At 41.4% G+C, this 20,475-nt stretch overlaps 1 protein-coding gene across 1 annotated transcript in view; it reads left to right on the top strand.

Moving 5' to 3' along the window:
* The first annotated feature begins 6,396 nt into the window (after window positions 1-6,396).
* The window catches only part of SUCLA2 (succinate-CoA ligase ADP-forming subunit beta), a 58,972-nt gene continuing 44,893 nt past the window's right edge, over window positions 6,397-20,475 (top strand). The window contains exons 1-2 of the mRNA XM_069601314.1: window positions 6,397-6,578; window positions 14,258-14,438. Coding sequence (XP_069457415.1) covers window positions 6,489-6,578; window positions 14,258-14,438 — 271 coding nt within the window. The 5' untranslated portion in view covers window positions 6,397-6,488. The remainder of the gene's footprint in view (window positions 6,579-14,257; window positions 14,439-20,475) is intronic.

Below are 20,475 nucleotides of genomic sequence, written 5' to 3'. Positions count from 1 at the left end.
CAGAAAGCCCTGGCAGACTCTCCCAAATACTGAGAATATGACTCAGCTCCATCTGCAGAGAGGCACTAGCCTGCCAGAGGTTCCCACCCTCGTGCTATCCCTGGAGTCAAGGATTTTCAGTCTCCCTCTAGTGCTCCTTCTTTGAGATTCCCGAATCTCTATGGGTGTAGGATTAAATTTTGGCCTGGAGATGATGGCCTTGGCGAGTACACAGCAAGGGGACCTTCCTTAAGGAACCACCAGAGACTGTCTTTCTTTTCTTCTATGCTCGTCTCCATTTTCTTGGGGGGCAGGGATCCTTCCAATTCCATTTCTGAGGCATAAACTTTCCCTGAGTCCTACTGGACTTTGAGTTAAAGTTCAGTCTCTTGCAGTTCAAAGCTCTTGAACTTGCAGTTCAAAACCTGTTCTCTGCTGGTCTGCACTATCATCCTTTTCTTTAGATGATGAATACTTTTAGCTAAATGGTGTAAGTAGTGAAGGATTAAAGAAAATAGGAGGGTATAAATCTCAGTTGTTCTCTCAAATACTCATCCTGCCACTGAGAATTGGGTTTGAATATTGTGCTGGAACAGCTGAGTAAAAGCTATGACACTGGGCAAGTTACTTATTGTTTATGAGCCTCAATTTTCCCTTCTGCAAAATGCAGGATTTGTTGTGAGGATTAATGTGCAAATGTATGTATCTTGCTTTGTTGGCATTGCCATTCAAGGGTGGTCTAGATTGAGTGTTCCTCCTAATTGCTGAGACTTCAAGAGAACTAAGAGAAACCTCGTGTAAACATCCAACTGTCTCATGTTGTGTTACTGATCTTCCTTCATCCCCAGACTTTAGTTCAAGAGATTGTATATATCTGGTTAGTTTTTTTCTCTTGCAGAGGCTGGACGGGTAAAATGGAGTAAGATGAAAACCAGAGAATTCTGGAAATGTCTCATGGCAAAATGAAGGATAGGAGAAAAAAGAAAAGAGAAAGAAAATATATAAAAGAATCTGGCATTAGGGACTTACCTGGTGATCCCATGGTTAAGACTCCATGCTAACACTGCAGAGGCCGTGGGTTCCATCTCTGGTCAGGGAACAACAACAAACGATCTGGCTTTAAAAATAAGTGTTCAGTGAAAGTGAACTTGCTCAGTCGTGTCCAACTCCTCTTTGGACTGTAGCCTACCAGGCTTCTCCATCCATGGGATTTTCCAGGCAAGAGTACTGGAGTGGGTTAACATTTCCTTCTCCAAGGGATCTTCCTGACCTAGGGATCGAACCTGGGTCTTCCACATTGCAGGCAGACACTAACATATGAGCCAAGTGTTCAGTTCAGTTCAGTTCAGTTCAGTTCAGTCGCTCAGTTGTGTCCGACTCTTTGCGACCCCATGAATTGCAGCATGCCAGGCCTCCCTGTCCATCACCATCTCCCGGAGTTCACTCAGACTCACGTCCATCGAGTCCGTGATGCCATCCAGCCATCTCATCCTGGGTCGTCCCCTTCTCCTCCTGCCCCCAGTCTCTCCCAGCATCAGAGTCTTTTCCAATGAGTCAACTCTTCGCACGAGGTGTCCAAAGTACTGGAGCTTCAGCTTTAGCATCAGTCCTTCCAAAGAAATCCCAGGGTTGGTCTCCTTCAGAATGGACTGGTTGGATCTCCTTGCAGTCTCCAAGGGACCCTGAAGAGTCTTCTCCAACACCACAGTTCAAAAGCATCAATTCTTCGGTGCTCAGCCTTCTTCACAGTCCAACTCTCATATCCATACATGACCACAGGAAAAACCATATCCTTGACTAGACGGACCTTAGTCGGCAAAGTAATGTCTCTGCTTTTGAATATACTATCTAGGTTGGTCATAACTTTTCTTCCAAGGAGTAAGTGTCTTTGAATTTCATGGCTGCAGTCACCATCTGCAGTGATTTTGGAGCCCAAAAAATAAAGTCTGACACTGTTTCTACTGTTTCTGCATCTATTTCCCATGAAGTGATTGGACCAGATGCCATGATCTTCACTTTCTGAATGTTGAGCTTTAAGCCAACTTTTTCACTCTCCTCTTTCACTTTCATCAAGAGGCTCTTTAGTGCCTCTTTACTTTCTGCCATAAGGGTGGTGCCATCTGCATAGCTGAGGTTATTGATATTTCTCCCGGCAATCTTGATTCCAGCTTGTGTCTCTTCCAGTCCAGCGTTTCTAATGATATACTTTGCATAGAAGTTAAATAAGCAGGGTGACAATATACAGCCTTGACATACTCCTTTTCCTATTTGGAACCAGTCTGTTGTTCCATGTCCAGTTCTAACTGTTGCTTCCTGATCTGCACACAGATTTCTCAAGAGGCAGGTTAGGTGGTCTGGTATTCCCATCTCTTTCAGAATTTTCCACAGTTTATTGTGATCCACACAGTCAAAGGCTTTGGCATAGTACATAAAGCAGAAATAGATGTTTTTCTGGAAAGATGGCTTTTATTCATCTCAGCCCTCAGAAGGGTTGAAGTAAGCAGATATATTGCAAGTTGTTTCTATGGCACTTTGTAATTCTATTACTTCTATAGTTAACTTAGAACAGTTTAGCCAAGGCTTTGCTCTGGGCATCAAGATGTGAAGGGTATATAACTTTAATGTTTTTAAAGCACTGTTAAAAAAATTAAAGCCACTCTGTCTCTCAGGAAATTTATTTTCCCTTTTTTCCCCTGCATACCATCCTACCATTAATTTCCTAGTAGAAAAAAGAGACAGACAAAGTGGGAGCCTAAACGTTGAGGATTGTAATTCCACTGTACCTGAAGAACAATTCTTTCTTTCCCCTGTTCCTCAAATATTCTTCCTCCTACCTCCCTGAAGTTAAGAAAAAATTAAACCAAAACCCCTTAGCATCTATTTTACTTAATCATATTCTGCTATCCTTTACTGCCCACTGTGTGCATGCTAAGTTGCTTCAATTGTGTCCAACTCTTTGCGATGCTATGGACTGTAGCCCACCAGGTTCCTCTGTCCATAGGATTCTCCAGGCAAGAATACTGGAGTCGATTGCCATGCCCTCCTCTAGGGGATCTTCACCACCCAGGGATCAAACCCGTGTCTACTAGTTTCTAAAATCCTTGCAGATAAGGACTGCAAAAGTTTTTTGCTGTGCAAAAGGTGGTTTCTTGATAAAGTGATTTCATTTTTTAAGGCTGGTTGTGTGGTGGTGAAGCACTTAGGTAGGAGGCCCACCATCACGTTACCTACTTAGTTCTTTAAGGAGGTATCCAGAGGTAGAGAGCTCTGAGCAGAGCCAAGAAGTGCTGTGGGAGGAATCTGCCCCCTCCCCCTGCCTTGTGTAGGCTTCCAAAAGAGCTGGACCCCAGGGGACCTACATGTTCTCTTTCTCACTCCTGCTCCTATTGGTTACTTCTGCTGTTGCTGTTCTTGCTTTTGAGCCAATATTACAGAGGGCATGGCAGTGGAGATGTTTCCTTTAATGAATCAACTATGACCGACTTGAAGCTTGTGAAGCAAAGTTAACCCAGTCAGGATCCTAACAGGGCTATAGCATTACATCTTATTTTAGTATGCTGACTTATTCTGGTTTCCCCCTGGTGCCCTTTAAATAACTGGCCTTGGGCTCAGATGGTGGGTGGTACTTGGTAGCTCAACTTCTGTGTCTACTAACAGTTAAAAAGAGCTGGTTTGACAATGCGTGAAGTCGCTTCAGTCGTGTCCAACTCTTTGCAACCCTATGAACTGTAGCCCGCCAGGTTCCTCTGTCCATGGGATTCTCCAGGCAAGAATACTTGAACGGGTTGCCCTGCCCTCCTCCAGGGGATCTTCTAGACCCAGGGATAGAACCTGTGTCTCCTGTGACTTCTGCACTGCAGGCGGATTCTCTACTGCTGAGCCACTGGGGAAGCCCCAATAAGTATGCTGTATACATATCTAATGGGATACATGTTCCTAACAGAAACTGGCAGGTCTCAGTGCCAATTTGGGGGACTGATTATCCAGATTTTATTTGATTGGTTAGATTGGGCAGTAGAAAGGAGGAGTAAGAGACATCTGAACCACTACTGTTTCCCGTTTCCCTGTTTTTAATTGCAAAGAATATCAATTAGTGCTGAGCCTTGAGGTCAGTCCCCCATGAGTGTCAATGAAACAATAAAGTCCTTAAGACCATCCCTGCCTTTAAGAACTTAAGAGCTGTGGGAGATGCAAAAAGCTCCCCTCCATTCTCTAAATCGATAGGCTCCTTGATTTGGATTCACTTTTTCTTTACATAGTGCCATTCAGTGGATTGGGTCACTACGCATCAGAGGTAGGTGCCAGAGCCTGGTTGATGCCTGTCAGCAGTGTCCACTTGCTCTTAGGTTAAGATCTTGCCCACAGAAATCGCTCTGACATATTTCAAAGCTCGCTGCTCAGAGCAGAATAGACATCCAGTCATTTGTCCAGTGGTCAACTCTCTGGTGGGGCACATGCCATCTCAGGTTTTCCATGCACAGTGTGTACATCTGATTCAAAGAAATACAGATGTCCTGACCCCGCTCCATAGATGGGTTCTGGTGAAGGTGTTTTTCACAAAAGTCCCCAGGGACTTCCTGGTGTCCAGTGTTAGGACTTCACCTTCCAATGCATGAGGTGCAGATTCAAGCCCTGGTCAGAAGCTAAGATCTCACATGCCTGGGGCCAAACAACCAAAACATAAAACAGAAGCAATACTGTAACACATTCAATACAGACTTTTAAAATGATCCACATTAAAAAAAAAAGAGAGAAGCTTTCCAGGTGATTCTGGTATGCCCTCTGGGTTGATAATGTGGAATGTCACCCCCTGATTCCACTTATAAAGGATCAAGCTATCCTAAACCACTGCAGCCTCGCACAAGCACACACACCTCCTCTCCTTGGTGTGCCCTGAAGGGAAATCAGGATGGCAAAAACCAAAGCATTCTGTGCTCTGGATACTGGCTCTAGATAGTTAAGGGGCTTCCCTGATAGCTCAGTTGGTAAAGAATCCACCTGCAATGCAGGAGAACCACCCCAGCCCCACCTCCGCCCCCATCCCCTTCAGTTCCTGGGTTGGGAAGATCCCCTGGAGAAGGGATAGGCTACCCACTCCAGTATTCTTGGGCTTCCCTTGTGGCTCAGTTGGTAAAGAATCTGCCTGCAATGCGGGAGACCTGGGTTTGATCCCTGGGTCCAGAAGATTCCCCTGGAAAAGAGAAAGGCTATCCACTCCAGTATTCTGGCCTGGAAAATTCCATGGACTGTATGTACAGATAGTTAATATGCATTTCTGAGGAATAATTTCAATCAACCGAGATCCTTACATCTTCCTATACCTAGAAAAGCTCTAAAATCATTAACTTGAGATGTCTGTTCTTTAATTAGCAGTGAAGGCAATGGCACCCCACTCCAGTACTCTTGCCTGGAAAATCCCATGGACTGGGGAGCCTGGTAGGCTGCAGTCCATGGGGTCGTGAAGAGTTGGACACGACTGAGCGACTTCCCTTTCACTTTTCGCTTTCATGCATTGGAGAAGCAAATGGCAACCCACTCCAGTGTTCTTGCCTGGAGAATCCCAGGGACGGGGGAGCCTGGTGGGCTGCCGTCTCTGGGGTCGCACAGAGTCGGACACGACTGAAGCGACTTCGCAGCAGCAGCAGCAGTTATATGTTTAACTACATGTTCTTTTCCCCCAGCAAAAAAGTCCTGTACATCCTGGCTTCTCTTTACGTTTTGGGAGCAGTTCCTCAGAGCTATCTGAGAAGTTATCTCCTGGCTAGGGTCCTCAGTAACTAGTATTTGATCATCTTCCCTTTGAGGACAGAATCATTCTGTTGTACGTATTCAGTCAGTTCAGTCGCTCAGCCCTGTTCCACTCTTTGTAACTCCATGGACTGCAGCGCGGCCAGGCTTCCCTGTCCATCACCAACTCCCGGAGTTGACTCAAACTCATGTTCATCCAGTCGGTGATGCCATCCAACCATCTCATCCTTTGTTGTCCCCTTTTCCTCCCGCCTTCGATCTTTCCCAGCCTTTTCCAGGGTCTTTTCCAGAGTCAGTTCTCTGCATCAGGTGGCCATACTGGACAAAGTATGGGATATTTATCCCAAAGGCAGTATTTGGCACAAAAACAGGAATGCAAGTTCTTGTTTTCTGAACGAACCCCGTTTTACAGATGAGGCACCTGAGACTCGGAGATGTTAAGATCACACAGGTGGTGGCGTTGATCATCTCCATTACATTTCGCTAGGAAAGCTTCGGGTTTCTGAGCGCCGACCTCAGGTCTGATGTTCAGGCTCCGGTGTCCAGTTACAAAGGTTAAAGTTTGCTCTCTGTCCGCCTACGCGAGCTTGTCAGCAGGAACGCCTGCTGCACTTGCCCATGGCCGCCACCGCAGTTAATCCGAGGCCCCGCCCCATGGGCGGGGCTAGGGGCGGTGCGCGCGTAGGGAGCCGCCGCGTCTCCGGCCGTCTCGAGGTTCTGCGCCTGCGCGCGGCGCCCAGGGGACTTGGTCGGACTGAGAAATGGCGGCCTCCGTGTTCTACAGCCGGCTCTTGGCTGCCGCCACCCTGAGGAGCCACCGACCCCGGACGGCGCTGCCGGCCGCCGCCCAGGTATTGAGGCCCTGCCCGCGCTCGCTTTGAGGGTTGGCAGGAGAAAGGGCGAGGTGGAGGGCTGGCTCCGGTGGGCGAGGTGTGAGGGGGCCCGGGCTCCGGGTCACTCCGCAGTCGGTGACATTGGGTGACAGGGGGTGCCCCGCCGGCGTGGCGGGCGGCTTGCCCGGGAGTGCTGCCCGCCAGGCCTGCGAACGGGCTCAGGTTTGCGCCTTTTTGCTGCAGCCTGAAGTCAGCGAGGAGCTCTGGCCATCTGGCCAGGGCTGCTCACCTTGCTGCTGAGAGGGCGCCGGCGGCGGGGAGCCAGGGTGGGCTCCAAAAGGAGAGGCGGGGGCTGGGCACCTTCTGCTGCTTGCTCCTGCCTCCCGCGCGGTGGGCCGAGGCTTCCGCGGCTCTTTGAGGAGGAGGGCATGCCCTTCAGATACACTTTTGTGTCTCTTGGATGCTTCGCAGAACCAGCACTGCTTGCTGACTGGCCTTTCCTGAGAGGAGGCCGGGAAGCTTCCCGTTTCCCCCAGGTAGTTGTTGAATAGAATGAGATCATGTTCACCATCTTATCAGTTGGGAAAATAATCTTTTGGATCACTTTTTTTTTTTTCTGCATACACCATAGCATCATAGCCTCAGTTTGTGTGTGTGTGTAAGTGTGTGTGTGTGTGTGTGTGTGTGTGTGTGTGTAAGTAAAAGTACGGAGCAAGGGCTTGAGTGTCCGTGGCATAGAAAGCCAAATTCTGACAGGGGTTGTTTGCAGTAAAATATGGGTTTATTTGCAGGGCACCAGGCAAGAGAGTGGGAGACAATTCACAGATCCACTGCAACTTGATGTTTCAGTTAGGAGTTCGTTTTTTTTTTTTTTAAGGAGTTTTCTTTTTAAAGGGGGAGAACAAAGAAGCTGGGATTAATCATTGGTTTGTGTAATTTCTGTGACATTTCTGATTCTAGTGTCAGGGAGTTGAGTTGTCTATGATTTACGATTCTCTGATCAAATGGTCCAAGGCTTGGGGCCTGTTAGCTCCTCTTGCCCTGGAGAAGCAGCCTGAGTTTGTTCTTTAATGCTGGTCTCTGCAGTAGCAGGTTTAGGACATTAATGATGTTATCCACACAGCAGTTTTAGTCATCAAACTCCGGTTGATTAGTGTTCAGATAGCACAGGATTGAGGTAGGAGGGGACAAGAAAGGGAATAAAGTTTTGGTAAAGAGGTTAATCATAAATTCAGTAAGGGAATTTGGTGGTAGGAGGCCTTGGTTTCCTGTGTGTTGGAGCATTTGCTGTATGCCAGGAACTGTGCCAAGCATTGTACATGTAGTCTTGAATTAGGCTTTTGAGCAACACTGTAAGGAAGTCGTTAATCTCCATATCGCTGATGGAGAAACTCTGGCTAAGAGAAGGAGTAATTTGGTCTAGATCACCAAGCGGGTGAGATTAGAGCTGAGCCTTCATTCCGGAAGCGTGTAGCTCCAAAGTCTGTGTTTGAATCTGCTCTACAGTCTTTTTCTAGAGCATAAAAATTAGACAATTCTTCCCAATATTGTTGACACTAATAAACTTGTGGAAGGGTATGATTGGCTTCATAAGTCATTTCTAGAGCTTTTGGTTGTGTTCTGAAGTAGCCTCAGACATGCTGTAAATGAATTTAGACTTTTTTTTTTCTTTTTAAAGCTGTTCATTCTTTCAATCTAGTCAGTTCTGTGAGTTTGCTTCCTAATAGGAGAAGTGATTTTTTTTTTTTTTAAAGCCTTAAACTTCCTTCTTTTGGGTCTTAAAGGGTGCTGTCTGGTTTTTAGAAAATGAGACTTTGGTGAACAAATCTGTTTCCCTTCTAATTGTCTTTATACTTTTGGAAATTCCTTTAAAAGTCTTTATTTCTCCTTATAGAGATGCCTAATATATTGTCTTAAACATCTCTTCCACTCTCACATTAAGAAATACAGCTTTGGAATTTGAATTCACCTTAGTCTACCCTTGCTTTTATTTTTAATTTAATCTTTAATTTGTATTGGAGTACAGTTGATCTTTAATGTTGTGTTTCAGGTATAGCTTAGTGATTCAATTATATATATATATATATATAAAATACTCGATTTTAGTTATATATATCAATTATATATGGATATATATGTGTGTGGTATACACATATATATATATTCATTCTTTTTCAGACTCTTTTCCCATCTAGATTATTATAGAATATTGAGTAGAGTTTCTTGTGCTATAGAGTAGGTCCTTATTGATTATTTGTTTTATATATAGTAGTGTGTATGTGTTAATCCCAAACTCCTAATTAAGTGTTCCCCAGCCTCTCTGGCACCAAGGACCAGTTTTGTGGAAGACAGTTTTTCCACGGGCTGGGGGTGGGGATGGTTTTGGGATTATTCAAGTGTATTATATTTATTGTATGCTTTATTTCTATTATTATTACATCAGCTCCACCTTGGATTATCAGGCGTTAGATACCGGAGGTTGGGGACCCTTGTCCTAATTTATCCTTCCCCCCCAAGTTTTCCTCCTCCCCTTTGATAACACTGTTTTTGAAGTCTCTGAGTCTGTTTCTGTTTTGTAAATAAGTTTGTTTGTATTTTTTCTATTCTGCATGTAAGTGATACCATATATTTATCTTTCTCTGACTTAGGATAGTAACCTTGAAACCCATCCATGTTCATGCGATGGCATATCTCATTCTTTTTATGACTGAGTAGTATTCCGCTGTATAGATGAACCACATCTTCTTTGTCCAGTCCTCTGACAGTGGACATTTAACTTGCTTCCATTATCTTGGCTATTGTAAATAATACTGTCAAGAACATTGGGTCTAACCCCTTGCTTTTGTAGATGGGGACATAGGGGTGCAGAGCTTAAGGAAGCTTGTTCAAGGTCACCCGCTGAGTTTAGCAAATTCGCTTAAACATTTTGTTTAGTGCTCTGACCCTCTTCTTGTTTCTCTGTATCTTTTGCCTAGTGTATACTTGATAAAAGTAGTTCAAGTTATGAGCATATTAAACAATTTTAGATATCTTCTTGTTCGTTGTGAATCATACTCCCTAGTAACTACGTTTCCCCACATTTGAGTAAGTATTACTTAAACTCAGTATGGATTGGAGAGGTGGTGGTGTAGGAGTTTGGTCAGGAGTTGGTGGCCTTTTGGCAGCAGGAATCTTCTAAGTGATATATCAGGAAAGAAAAATGCATCAGTGTCGGGAATCTTTGTGATTATGCAGGGATTTATATTACCGTCATGATTCCCAGCCGATGATATTTCAAGTTATAGCTTCTAGTGGCACAAGGAAAGGATTATCAAAATATTTCTGATATTTAAAAAAAACCTTAATGTGGTCTGAAAAGCTATCAGCAACACCTTATGAGTACTACTAATTCTTTTAGACATTTGAAAGAAACCATAAAAATAGAGTTTTGTGTCATGGATTTATCATCAAGCTTTTTTGGAAAAATTTCAAACTGAAATACATGTTTCAACTATACAGTGAACACCCATATTACCCTCACCTTCATTTAACATTCTGCCACATTTTCTTTATCTTTAAAAATTTATGTTATTCAATTTGTATACTATAATTTATATAAATTATATCATTTAAAATATATTAATTTATATATAATATATATAATTTATGTACATATGCGTGTATGTATAAATTACATTCATATATTTTTGTTGAAGTATTTGAGAATAAGTTACAGCTATCATGGCACTTCATCCTTAGATATTGCAATGTATGTCTCTTAAGAATGAGAAATACAAATAACCACAATACAGTTATCATACTTTAGAAATATAAAATTGCCATAGTACTTATATCTAATGTATAGGGCAGTATTTTCCCAGTTGTCCCCAAAATGTCCTTTTTAGCTGTTAGTGTTTTTTGTTTTTTTTAAACTGGAATCAAGCCTCTAGTATTTTTTTCTGGTCTGTCTAGATAATTAACCACCTGGTGATTATGCTCACTCTTACACTTGTTGCAGCTGTTTATTTACACATCTGTGAACTCTGTAGTTGGGACCAAGCTGATCTCATTCTTTTAGTGTTCCTAGGACAGTTGGACTGTAAAGAAAGCTGAGCACCGAAGAATTGATGCTTTTGAACTGTGGTGCTGGAGAAGACTCTTGAGAGTCCTTTGGACTGCAGGGAGATCCAACCAGTCCATCCTAAAGGAGATCAGTCCTGGGTGTTCATTGGAAGGACTGATGTTGAAGCTGAAACTCCAGTACTTTGGCCACCTGATGCGAAGAGCTGACTCATTTGAAAAGACCCTGATGCTGGGAAAGATTGAGGGCAGGAGGAGAAGGGGATGACAGAGGATGAGATGGCTGGATGGCATCACTGACTCAATGGACATGGGTTTGGGTGAACTCTGGCAGTTGGTGATAGACAGGGAGGCCTGGCGTGCTGCGGTTCATGGGGTCACAGAGTCGGACACGACTGAGCAACTGAACTGACTGAACTGAGTACAGTGTCTGATATATAGGCATCCAAAAAATGTTTCAGTGTATGGCTATTTTTACCAAGTTTATGCTAGGTACTCCCCCTTGGCCCTCTTATTTTTGTTATTTTGAGGTATAATTTCTGTACAGCAAAGTACATAATTTATGTATAACTTCAGTTTTTGCTGTTCAGTTGCTAAGTTGTATCCTACTCTTTGTGATCCCATGTGAGTAGCTAGATTAATTTGTATGTATGGATCCGTCTGTGTAGCTGCCATTCAAATCGTGGTGTGTGTGTATGTATGTGTGTGTGTATATATATTATATATATATACTATATATATATAATATATATATAGTGTTTTTAGCCTTCAGAAGGCACTCTATTTATCAGTACTCACCAACAGAAGGTAACCAACCACTTATTCTGACTTCCATCACTGTATGTTAATTCTGAGTTTGAACTATATTTAAAAAAATCGTGTAAGTTTGTATTATTGTGTCTGGCTTCTTTCCCTTAAAATTGTACTTGTGAGATGAATCCATTGTTGTATGAGCAATACATTTTTCCTTTTTGGCTCTTTTCCCTTCTATTGATATAGTACATTTTACCCATTCTTCTATTTTTAAAACAATTTAAATTATTTGTTTTTCTATTTTGGCTGTGCTGGGTCTTCATTTTGGTGCTTAGTTGCCCTAAAGCATGTAGGATCTTATTTTTCCTACCAGAGATTAAACCCATGTTCCTTGCATTGAAGGGTGGATTCTTAACCACTGGACCTCCAAGGAAGTTCCTACCTATTCTTGTGCTGATAAGCAGTTAGGTCGTTTCCATTTTTTTTGTCTCTTATGAATAAGCCTGCTATATATGCCTTTTGATAGACTAAGTACTCATTTCTCCTGAGGCTTTACCCAAGAGTGGGATTTCACAAGGTAGACGTACACTGAAGTTTGGGAGATTTTTAGTTTTTAATACTGAAGTGAAACTAAATCAGGGAATTGAGCTACCAAGAGAAATTTTATCCAGGGTTTTAGCTTACCAAATGAATCAGAAATAGCTTGCTCTTCTATGTGATTGATTTGTTAGACTATTCGTTCTCAAACTGTAGAGTGCTTAAGAATCAACTGAATAACTTTACAAATGCAGATTTTTTGTGGCACAGTCCAGAGATTCTGCTTTTATAAATGAGAGTTGGGCCTTGGGATCTGCATTTTGGAGGCATTCCTAGGGAATCTTGATGCAGGTGGTTCATGAACCCTCTTTAAGAAGCAGACTACTTTCTATGCAATTCCTTTAAATTCATTTCTTATGATACCTGTGTTTCATATGAACAATGTTTCAGCATTGTGTGTGGAGATAATGGAAATGTATGGATGGATGACATTTAAATGTGTGATTGCAGTAGCACTTAATTTGTTCTGCATATTGCCATATAAAGTTGATAGAACTGAGGAGTCTGGAAAAAGGTTGAGAAGTGTTTCTGTGTGGTGTTAATGATGGTTTAAGACTAGGCTCTAACTTAGGGGGAAGTTTTGGGACCCATAGATGCTTGAGGTCTTTCTGATTGCATCCTTCTTTCAGTACTTCTCATTGTTGTGGCGCTGCAACCAGACGCTGACAACTCTCACTCCTTTGTCTTTCAGCAGTGACTTAGTGAGCTTGTAGAGGAATATCTTGTTTCTCTTTCCTATTTATTTCTTTTTGAAAAGATAATTCTTAACTCAGCACCCCCTCCCCCCCGGCCCCGAGGGATATTTTAGTGGAGAAAACTCCTGCAACTGTATAAAATAGCACTTCTTATTTTTTAATTTTCTATCTTTTTACTTTTATTGCTGTTTGGCACATTTTCTTTCTTTATTGTTTTTGCCTCCCCCAACCCCCGACATACAAATACATACTAGTCTGTAAGCTTTAGGTGCAAGGGTTTTGTTGGGTTGACCTCTCTATTTCCAGTGTCTAGGTGCTCAGTGAGTTTTTGAGTGAATGAATGTTTTACGTAGATTGAAAAAGGGGAGTTGGTGGGGCATTTCTTTCTTGGAAGCTTTCACAGTTTGTTTGTGAAGCACATACACCTAAAGGGATTTTTAAAGGGAATTGTTTAGAAGGAATGCATTAAAGATAATATTGCAGATTGTAATTTGCTGAGTATTCGATGGAGAGTTTCATGGAGGAAGTTTATTGAAAAGTGATCGCAGGATCAGTACCTGTGGGAGAGTGAAGGAAGGAGGATTGACTGCAACTCCAGTGCAGTGCAGTGGGACCTCTGCTCTTCCTATGAGAGGTCTGCAACTAGGAAGGTCCTGAATTGTCCCAAATTGGGGTGAGGTGCCAGGTATTTGGGCTTCCCTGGTGCCTTAGCAGTAAAGAACCCATCTGCTAATGCAGGAGACATAAGAGACATGGATTCGATCCCTAGGTCAGGAAGATCCCCTGAAGAGGGCATGGCAACCCAATTTTTCCAGTATTCTTACCAGTAGAGTCCTATGGACAGAGGATCCTGGCAGCCTCAGTTCATAGGGTCACAAGGAGTCGGACCCGACTGACTGAGAGACTGAGCATGCACACGCACACCGGGTTTTTACATCCTTACCTTAATTCTCATTGGCCAGTCATTGGCTATAGGCTGACAGTGGGAAAGGAGTATGACTGGGCAGAAAGGCTCCAATGAGGGGACTCAGCTGAGGCCTGTCCGCTGCCAGCCCTCCCAGCAGCTGGGGCCATGAATGCCCTGGTCCTGAGGGGGGATCTGGACGGCACACCACGATGTGCAGTGCTGATGAAGTCGGGGTTTGAATTTTGAAAGTATGAAAGATTGATCGTACCGCATCGTACGGGTACCTCATATCTCGTGTCAGGCAATTTGTTAGGTGCTGGAGGAATGATGGAGAGAAGAAAGATGGGAAGGATTTTTGATTTGGTTTTAGATCTGCAGAATTTGGCTTTGAGGTAGAAATGCTCTGTAGATCATTAGGGATATGGTTGTAAAGCTCAAGTGAAAGTTAAAGACTAGAGATAATGAGGAAAAATTTGAAACTATAAGGGTCACTTTTGATGTTTAGCTAGTAGATTAGCTGTTAGTTTTGTGTTGTAATTTACTCTGAATATGATATTTTGATGTTTTACTACGACAATTTTATTATAGTTTTGAAGAATCAAGTACTCTAAAGTATTTTGAAGTGTTTTTAACCAAGAATTCCTGCTAAATCACTCTTTATGTAAATATGTCCCCAAATTCTCTAGGTCCTGGGAAGCTTTGGATTGTTTAACAACCATGGAGTCCAAATACAGCATCAACAGCAAAGGAATCTCTCGCTGCATGAATACCTGAGTATGGAATTGTTGCAGGAAGCTGGCGTCTCTATTCCCAAAGGACATGTGGCTAAGTCACCAGATGAAGCTTATGCAATTGCCAAAAAATTAGGTACTAAATTAAGAAATAAGTTCTCAGATAAGATATGAACTTTACTTCTGGCTTAATAACAACTTTTGGCTTTTATATTTTTAAAAATAAGTTTTATTAATGTAAAAGAGAAGGTGGAACTTATGATTGGTGACATGCTAAAATTATTGAGATTTTCTGAGTTCCCATAGTGCTCGTATCTTAAGAATCAAAGCTTCAAGAAGCTGAAGTCCTGTTTTTAGTTTTTGAGCTGAAGTCCTTTAGGGAAGGAAATTCTGTCTCTGTTGATTCTTCAGGGAATGGTGAGAGATCTTAGCTGTTTATGTATTTGTAAAGAGAAGTCTGGGGCTTCCCAGGTGGCACAGTGGTAAAGAATCTGCCTGCCAGTGCAGGAGACCCAAGAGACTCTGGGTTGAGAAGATCCCCTGGAGTAGGAAATGGCAACCGGCTCCAGTATTCTTGCTTGGAAAATTCCCCAGACAGAGGAGCCTGGCGGGCTGCAGTCCATGTGGTCACAAAGAGTCAGATATGACTGACTGACTGAGAACACAAAGAGAGGTACAGTGTTTCCCCGTCTTTTTTTTTTTGACATTAGAAATAGAGAATCAGGAGGAGAAAAAAAGAAGTTTAGCATTAGAATGTAAGCTCTATGAGAGCAGGGTTTCTTTGACTTTTATTCACTAATAGACCCCAGTCTCTTAGAAGAGGGCCTGACACTTAGGTAATCAATATTAACAGAAATGTTAATATTTTTAAATGAATTAAATAGTTGCCCATGTTTATTAGATTCTTTTATTGATAATAGAAACCTTAATAGCTTTGATTAATTTGAATTTATGTTAATTAAAAAATAAATTTGGAGTTTGGAAAGTGCTTCACTTTTATTTTTAAGGATCTAATAAGAGAACATGTTAATGAGTAATGTACTAGCTCTACACTGCATTTTCTTTTTAGTAGTATTTAAAATCACACCAATTTATGTATTAATAATTATCATAATCTCTCTTGTATGTACATTTGATTAATATGCTTTTAAATGTGTTTTGGTGAAGACTTTGCTTTTATTATTTTTTTTAGGAAAGATGTGGAACATTTTAAACTGTTGAAAATTGTAAAAGTTTTCATCTCTATTTGTACTTACTGGTTTCTAGGATGGGTTTTTGTTTCAAAAGTGAAAGCATGTAGAAGATTAGAAGGTTGTCATATATCCTATGATATGTTTTTGAATGGGGCACTCTTGATTTCCTTGTCTTGGAAGTACGATTTTTAATTTACAGTTTTGTTTATTCTTAATCAGAAAAACAATTCTTTTTATTCAGATTACAGGCAAACTTATTTCTATTCAGTAAAAGTCTGATGTAAATTCATACTAATTTTGGTGAAATTTTTGTTAATTAATGGTAACGTGCAGTTTGAACTTGTCCATGGTAAAAGATGTACCTCATTTTAATCTTTAAAACATCATGTATATTAGGGGCTTTTAAGGGTCACGGCTTAAAGAAAACTCATGATTATAATTCTGTAGTATTTCTTGCAAAGGCACTTTTTAATAACTATCCTCTTGAGATTCAGTCTTAGATATGTGACCTAAATGTTAATTTCTAAAGAAGACCCAGATAACTAGGAAGCAAAAGTTTTTCTTATTCTACCCTTCTGTACTTAAGGATGAATTTCAGACTTTTGACTTTGTTCTTTTAATTTTGTTAATTTTTTGAGTGATTCATTTTTTGTTTACTAGTTCTTTCCTTCTTCATAAAGCTGAAGGCATAAAGTGTTTTCCATACACTTTATGTGATAAAAGGGCCAGATTTAATGAAGTCAGTTAAAGTTAGTGTTTCTTTTTTCTGCTTCCAAATTATTATAATTGGTTTTTGTAGTTTTCCGTATATTTTCTCATTTAGTCAAATTTCACTGTGTTGTCCAAAAAAAATAATTTGTGTACAAACTTTTTCATAAAACAAGCAGGATTTATTCAGATGCCAGTCTCTTGATTTATTTACTCACTGTAAAAATCTTGAATGATTTCTAGCTGTGGAAGAAAGAATAGTTAATATGTAGGATATATTATAGCTGTGAAATTTCTGGCAAGTTCTCTGGATCCAGGACTTAGAAGTAGTAAGGAGCAGATAAGCAGCTCTGATTCTGAGGCCCTTGGAACAGAAGGCATCATGTTTATCTAGAAAGTGTGCTTTTGTCAAAGAAGGCTGCAAATGATGATTGTCGTAAGGAGCAGGATTAGTGATAAATAGGACCTTTAAATCTAAAGGATCAGAAACACTACATTTTAAAAGATGCATTTCATAACTACTTTAAGAATGTTGAAACAATTTTGTTTTTTGTGGTGAGTCATTAATATCAGAAGATACCAATTATGGGATATAATTGTACAAGTTGTGTTACGAGGTGTGCTAGAAATACACCTGATTCTTTCCATCTAGCTAGCAATTTTCAGTGTCGATTTTGGCTAATTTTTGCTTCTCAGTTACTCCAAAATTCATAAAATGTTAATTCCCCCCACTTTTCTTTTTAAATCTTACCTTACCAACTGATAAACTAGGGCAAAAATGTGTTACAGATGTGACAGAGTATTGCTTCCCTTCAGTTCTGTGGGTGGCAAGAGAAGTTTGGTTAGCATGAGGCCTGGGGCCACTGAACCCTGTAGCTGGTAACTGCTTTCAAAAGAGCTCTGACCTCTTTCCCCAGTATTCTCTACAAATTCTATCATTTTCTGGCATGTCATGATGTGATGAAAGTTTGAAAATACTGCCCTAGGGGCAAGTTTTACCTATTGTGAATAATTGAAGTTAGGGATAGGAGAATAGTTGGAAAGAAATCTACTTCCAGTATTTTAAGACTCATAGGAGTCCGCACAATGAAGGATGATAAGCTGGAACATAATGCAGGCATTTCTGGAATGGATTATCAAAGGGTTGTTAAGCACAGAGAAATGAAATAGTTATAATTTGGGGTCAGTTCTAAGAGCAGGTTCCCATCTCCTTCTTACAGTTACTGCTTTAAGAAAACATGATTTCACTAAGGCATTTGGTAGAATTCTTATGATTTCCCTGTTGATTGTAGAAATATAGTTTGGATTCTAGTATAGTTGAGATAGAATTTCTCTCTGGTTAAATAAACATGCAGAGGGTGCCGATTAGTGAATGTCAGCCTGGAGGCAGATTTCTTTTGGCATACAACAGGACTTTGCCTCCTTTTCCTTTTACTGATGTCTGTTAGATGACTGTGTATGAGGAGTGCTTAACAACGTTTGTGAATGACTAGATTCCTTCGTGGCTCAGGTAAAGCGTCTGCCTACAATGCTGGAGACCCAGGTTCAATCCCTGGGTCAGGAAGATCCACTGGAGAAGGAAATGGCAACCCACTCCAGTACTTGCTTGGAAAATCCCATGGACAGAGGAGCCTGGTAGGCTACAGTCCATAGCGCTGCAAAGAGTTGGACACAACTGAGCGACTTGTCAATGTCAATGTCAAAAGCTAGGAGGGATGGTGAATAAACTTTAAAAATAATCTTGAGACCCACAAATTTTGCTCTTGTCTGACTAGAGAAAGGGCCAAATCCAGTAAGACTGAGCTCTCTGCTCATTATTGTATCAAGAACTCTAGCACAGTATCTCGTATGTAGATGTAACTGTTGATTGAATTAATGGAATTGAATAAAATCTTCTTTCAATCATTTGTCCTCAGATTTATCTTCTAATACTCCCTGTTTTGCTAGCTGATGAGATTGTATGTCATTACTTGTGGGGTTGTTTTTTTTTTTTTTGGCTCTTCTTTTGTTGTGAAGGACTTTTTTAGAAGGAACTTTTAAAGAATCTTTTGTGCCCTTAAGGAGTTTATTTTCCTAAGAAAAAGAAAATTGATACTTTGGGGGAAGCGCTTTCTGTTTTGTAAAATGTTTTTGAAGAAATAGAACTTCATTACTCTTACTTAAATAGATCAGTATGTTAAGTTCCCAGCTTGATGAATAGGAATGTTTGAATTTAGCCCAGCAAAGCACCAGTTTAACTGTTGTCCATTTTTATATTATATTTATACTGTTTGGATTACAGATATCCTCTTTGGATTTAAATGAATATTTAAGTACTGGAAAACTGACTCGACAGGTAACCAGAAACAGGTAAAAATGACTAGTGGCTGCTACTTTTATCAATAATTTGGGCATGTACTCTAATTTGCCGTAGTCCCTGAGGCTACCTGTTGTTTTCTCAGTAAGGAAATTATTTTCAGTTTTAAGGAAATTTCTAAACTTTCTCTAATCTTTATCTAAAATTAGTTGTTACATTTGGGAATGGTGGGGACTGTGGCAAATTGAAATAATGTCCTGTGTAAACAAAACACTTTTAGTCATTTCTGGTTGTAGGGCCCAAGATTTCCAATTCAGATTTTTCAAGAGCAGTGGAAAATCTGGATTCATAAGAATTCTCTTGGTTTGTAAATGTTCTTTTATTCATCATTCAGAATATATTGTGTACTAGGAACTCTCCCAGGACCTTGTAAATATCACTGAACAAGATTCTGCCCTTCTGGAGTCCACATTCTAGTTGGGGAGCAAAACAAAAATGATAGACATGAGAAAATTTTGTTTGAAGGCAATGAATTCTATAAAAAAAAAAAAAGAGCAGGGTAAGGTGGATTGGTCACGGTGGGCAGTTGCAGTGTTAAGTAGAGTGATCAGGGTGAACCTCATGGACAGTTTAGACTTAAAGAAAAACTGAAAAGGAATGGGTACCTTTCCTAAATGGATACCTGTATGCAGAGTATTCCAGGGAGAGAGGTTGCTGGGAGCCAGATCCTGAAGGAAGACAGGAACATGCCCAGGACTAGAGAGACTAGAGTAGCTGGGGCGTGAACAGTGAGGAGGAGGTGATAAGGGGCAGGGGTTCTGGGGGATTATACGGAGCCTTGAGGCCATTGTAGGGACTCTGCCGGTAACTCGTGGGGAAGTGGGCAATCACTGCAAGGTTTTAGGTAGAGGAGTTTCATGCTCACGTTGGCTGCTGCCAAGAATATCCTCTTGGGGATGAGGGTAATCTAGGTGAGATGTCATGGTGGCTGGGATGAGGGCCGAAACTGGAGGTGATGACAAGTTGTCAAGAGACTGGATATATTTTGAAGGTGGAACTAGTGTGGTTTCCTGACTGAATGGATAGTGGAGTGTGAGAAAGGACTTTTTTAAAAAACACTGCCTGGACTGACTCACAGAGTTGTCTTCTGACTTGTGTACATTTCCAGTGTGAACAGATTCATATCATTAGTGAAAGTTGCTCAGTCGTGTCTGACTCTCTGTGATCCCATGGACTATACAGACCATGGAATTCTCCAGGCCAGAATACTGGCGTGGGTAGCTGTTCCCTTCTCCAGGGGATCTTCCCAACCTAGGGATCGAACCTAGGTCTCCCACATTGCAGGCGGATTCTTTACCAACTGAGCCACCAGGGAACCCTGAGAATACTGGAGTGAGTAGCCGTTCCCTTCTCTAGGGGAACTTGCTGACCCAGGAATTGAACTGGGGTCTCCCACATTGCAGGTGGATTCTTTACCAGCTGAGCTACCAGGGAAGTCTAAACATTTTGTAATAATTGTTCCAGTGTAAACTTTTGATCATTTCTAATTTGATTACAATCTGTATTTGTTACCTCCTTGATCAGGTGAGGGTTCCCTCTCATTTGGCTTGGTATATGCATGTTAGAGACTGGCTTTTCCTGGTGGTAGAATTCCCATCTTTAGCCTATTCAGATACACATTTATGGAGTGGTCGTTACATCCCGGGGACCTCTTTGTGCTGAGGATACAACAAATAAGATGACAATGTCCTTAATCCTGACCTCAAAGGTTAATTGTTTTTCATAATGTAATAGTGGTGTTACACTGCTGTAACAGTGTAACTGAGCACGCATCTGTGCTCAGTCATGACTGACTTTGAGACCCTATGGACTGTAGTGCACCGGGTTCCTCTGTCCATGGATTTTTCCAGGCGAGAATACTGGAGTGGTTGCCATTTCCTCCTCCAGGGGCTCTTCCCCATCCAGGGATCATCCAC

Source organism: Ovis canadensis, chromosome 10, assembly GCF_042477335.2.
Source record: "Ovis canadensis isolate MfBH-ARS-UI-01 breed Bighorn chromosome 10, ARS-UI_OviCan_v2, whole genome shotgun sequence".
Taxonomy (NCBI): domain Eukaryota; kingdom Metazoa; phylum Chordata; class Mammalia; order Artiodactyla; family Bovidae; genus Ovis; species Ovis canadensis.
This window is presented reverse-complemented; position numbering and strand designations above follow the sequence as displayed.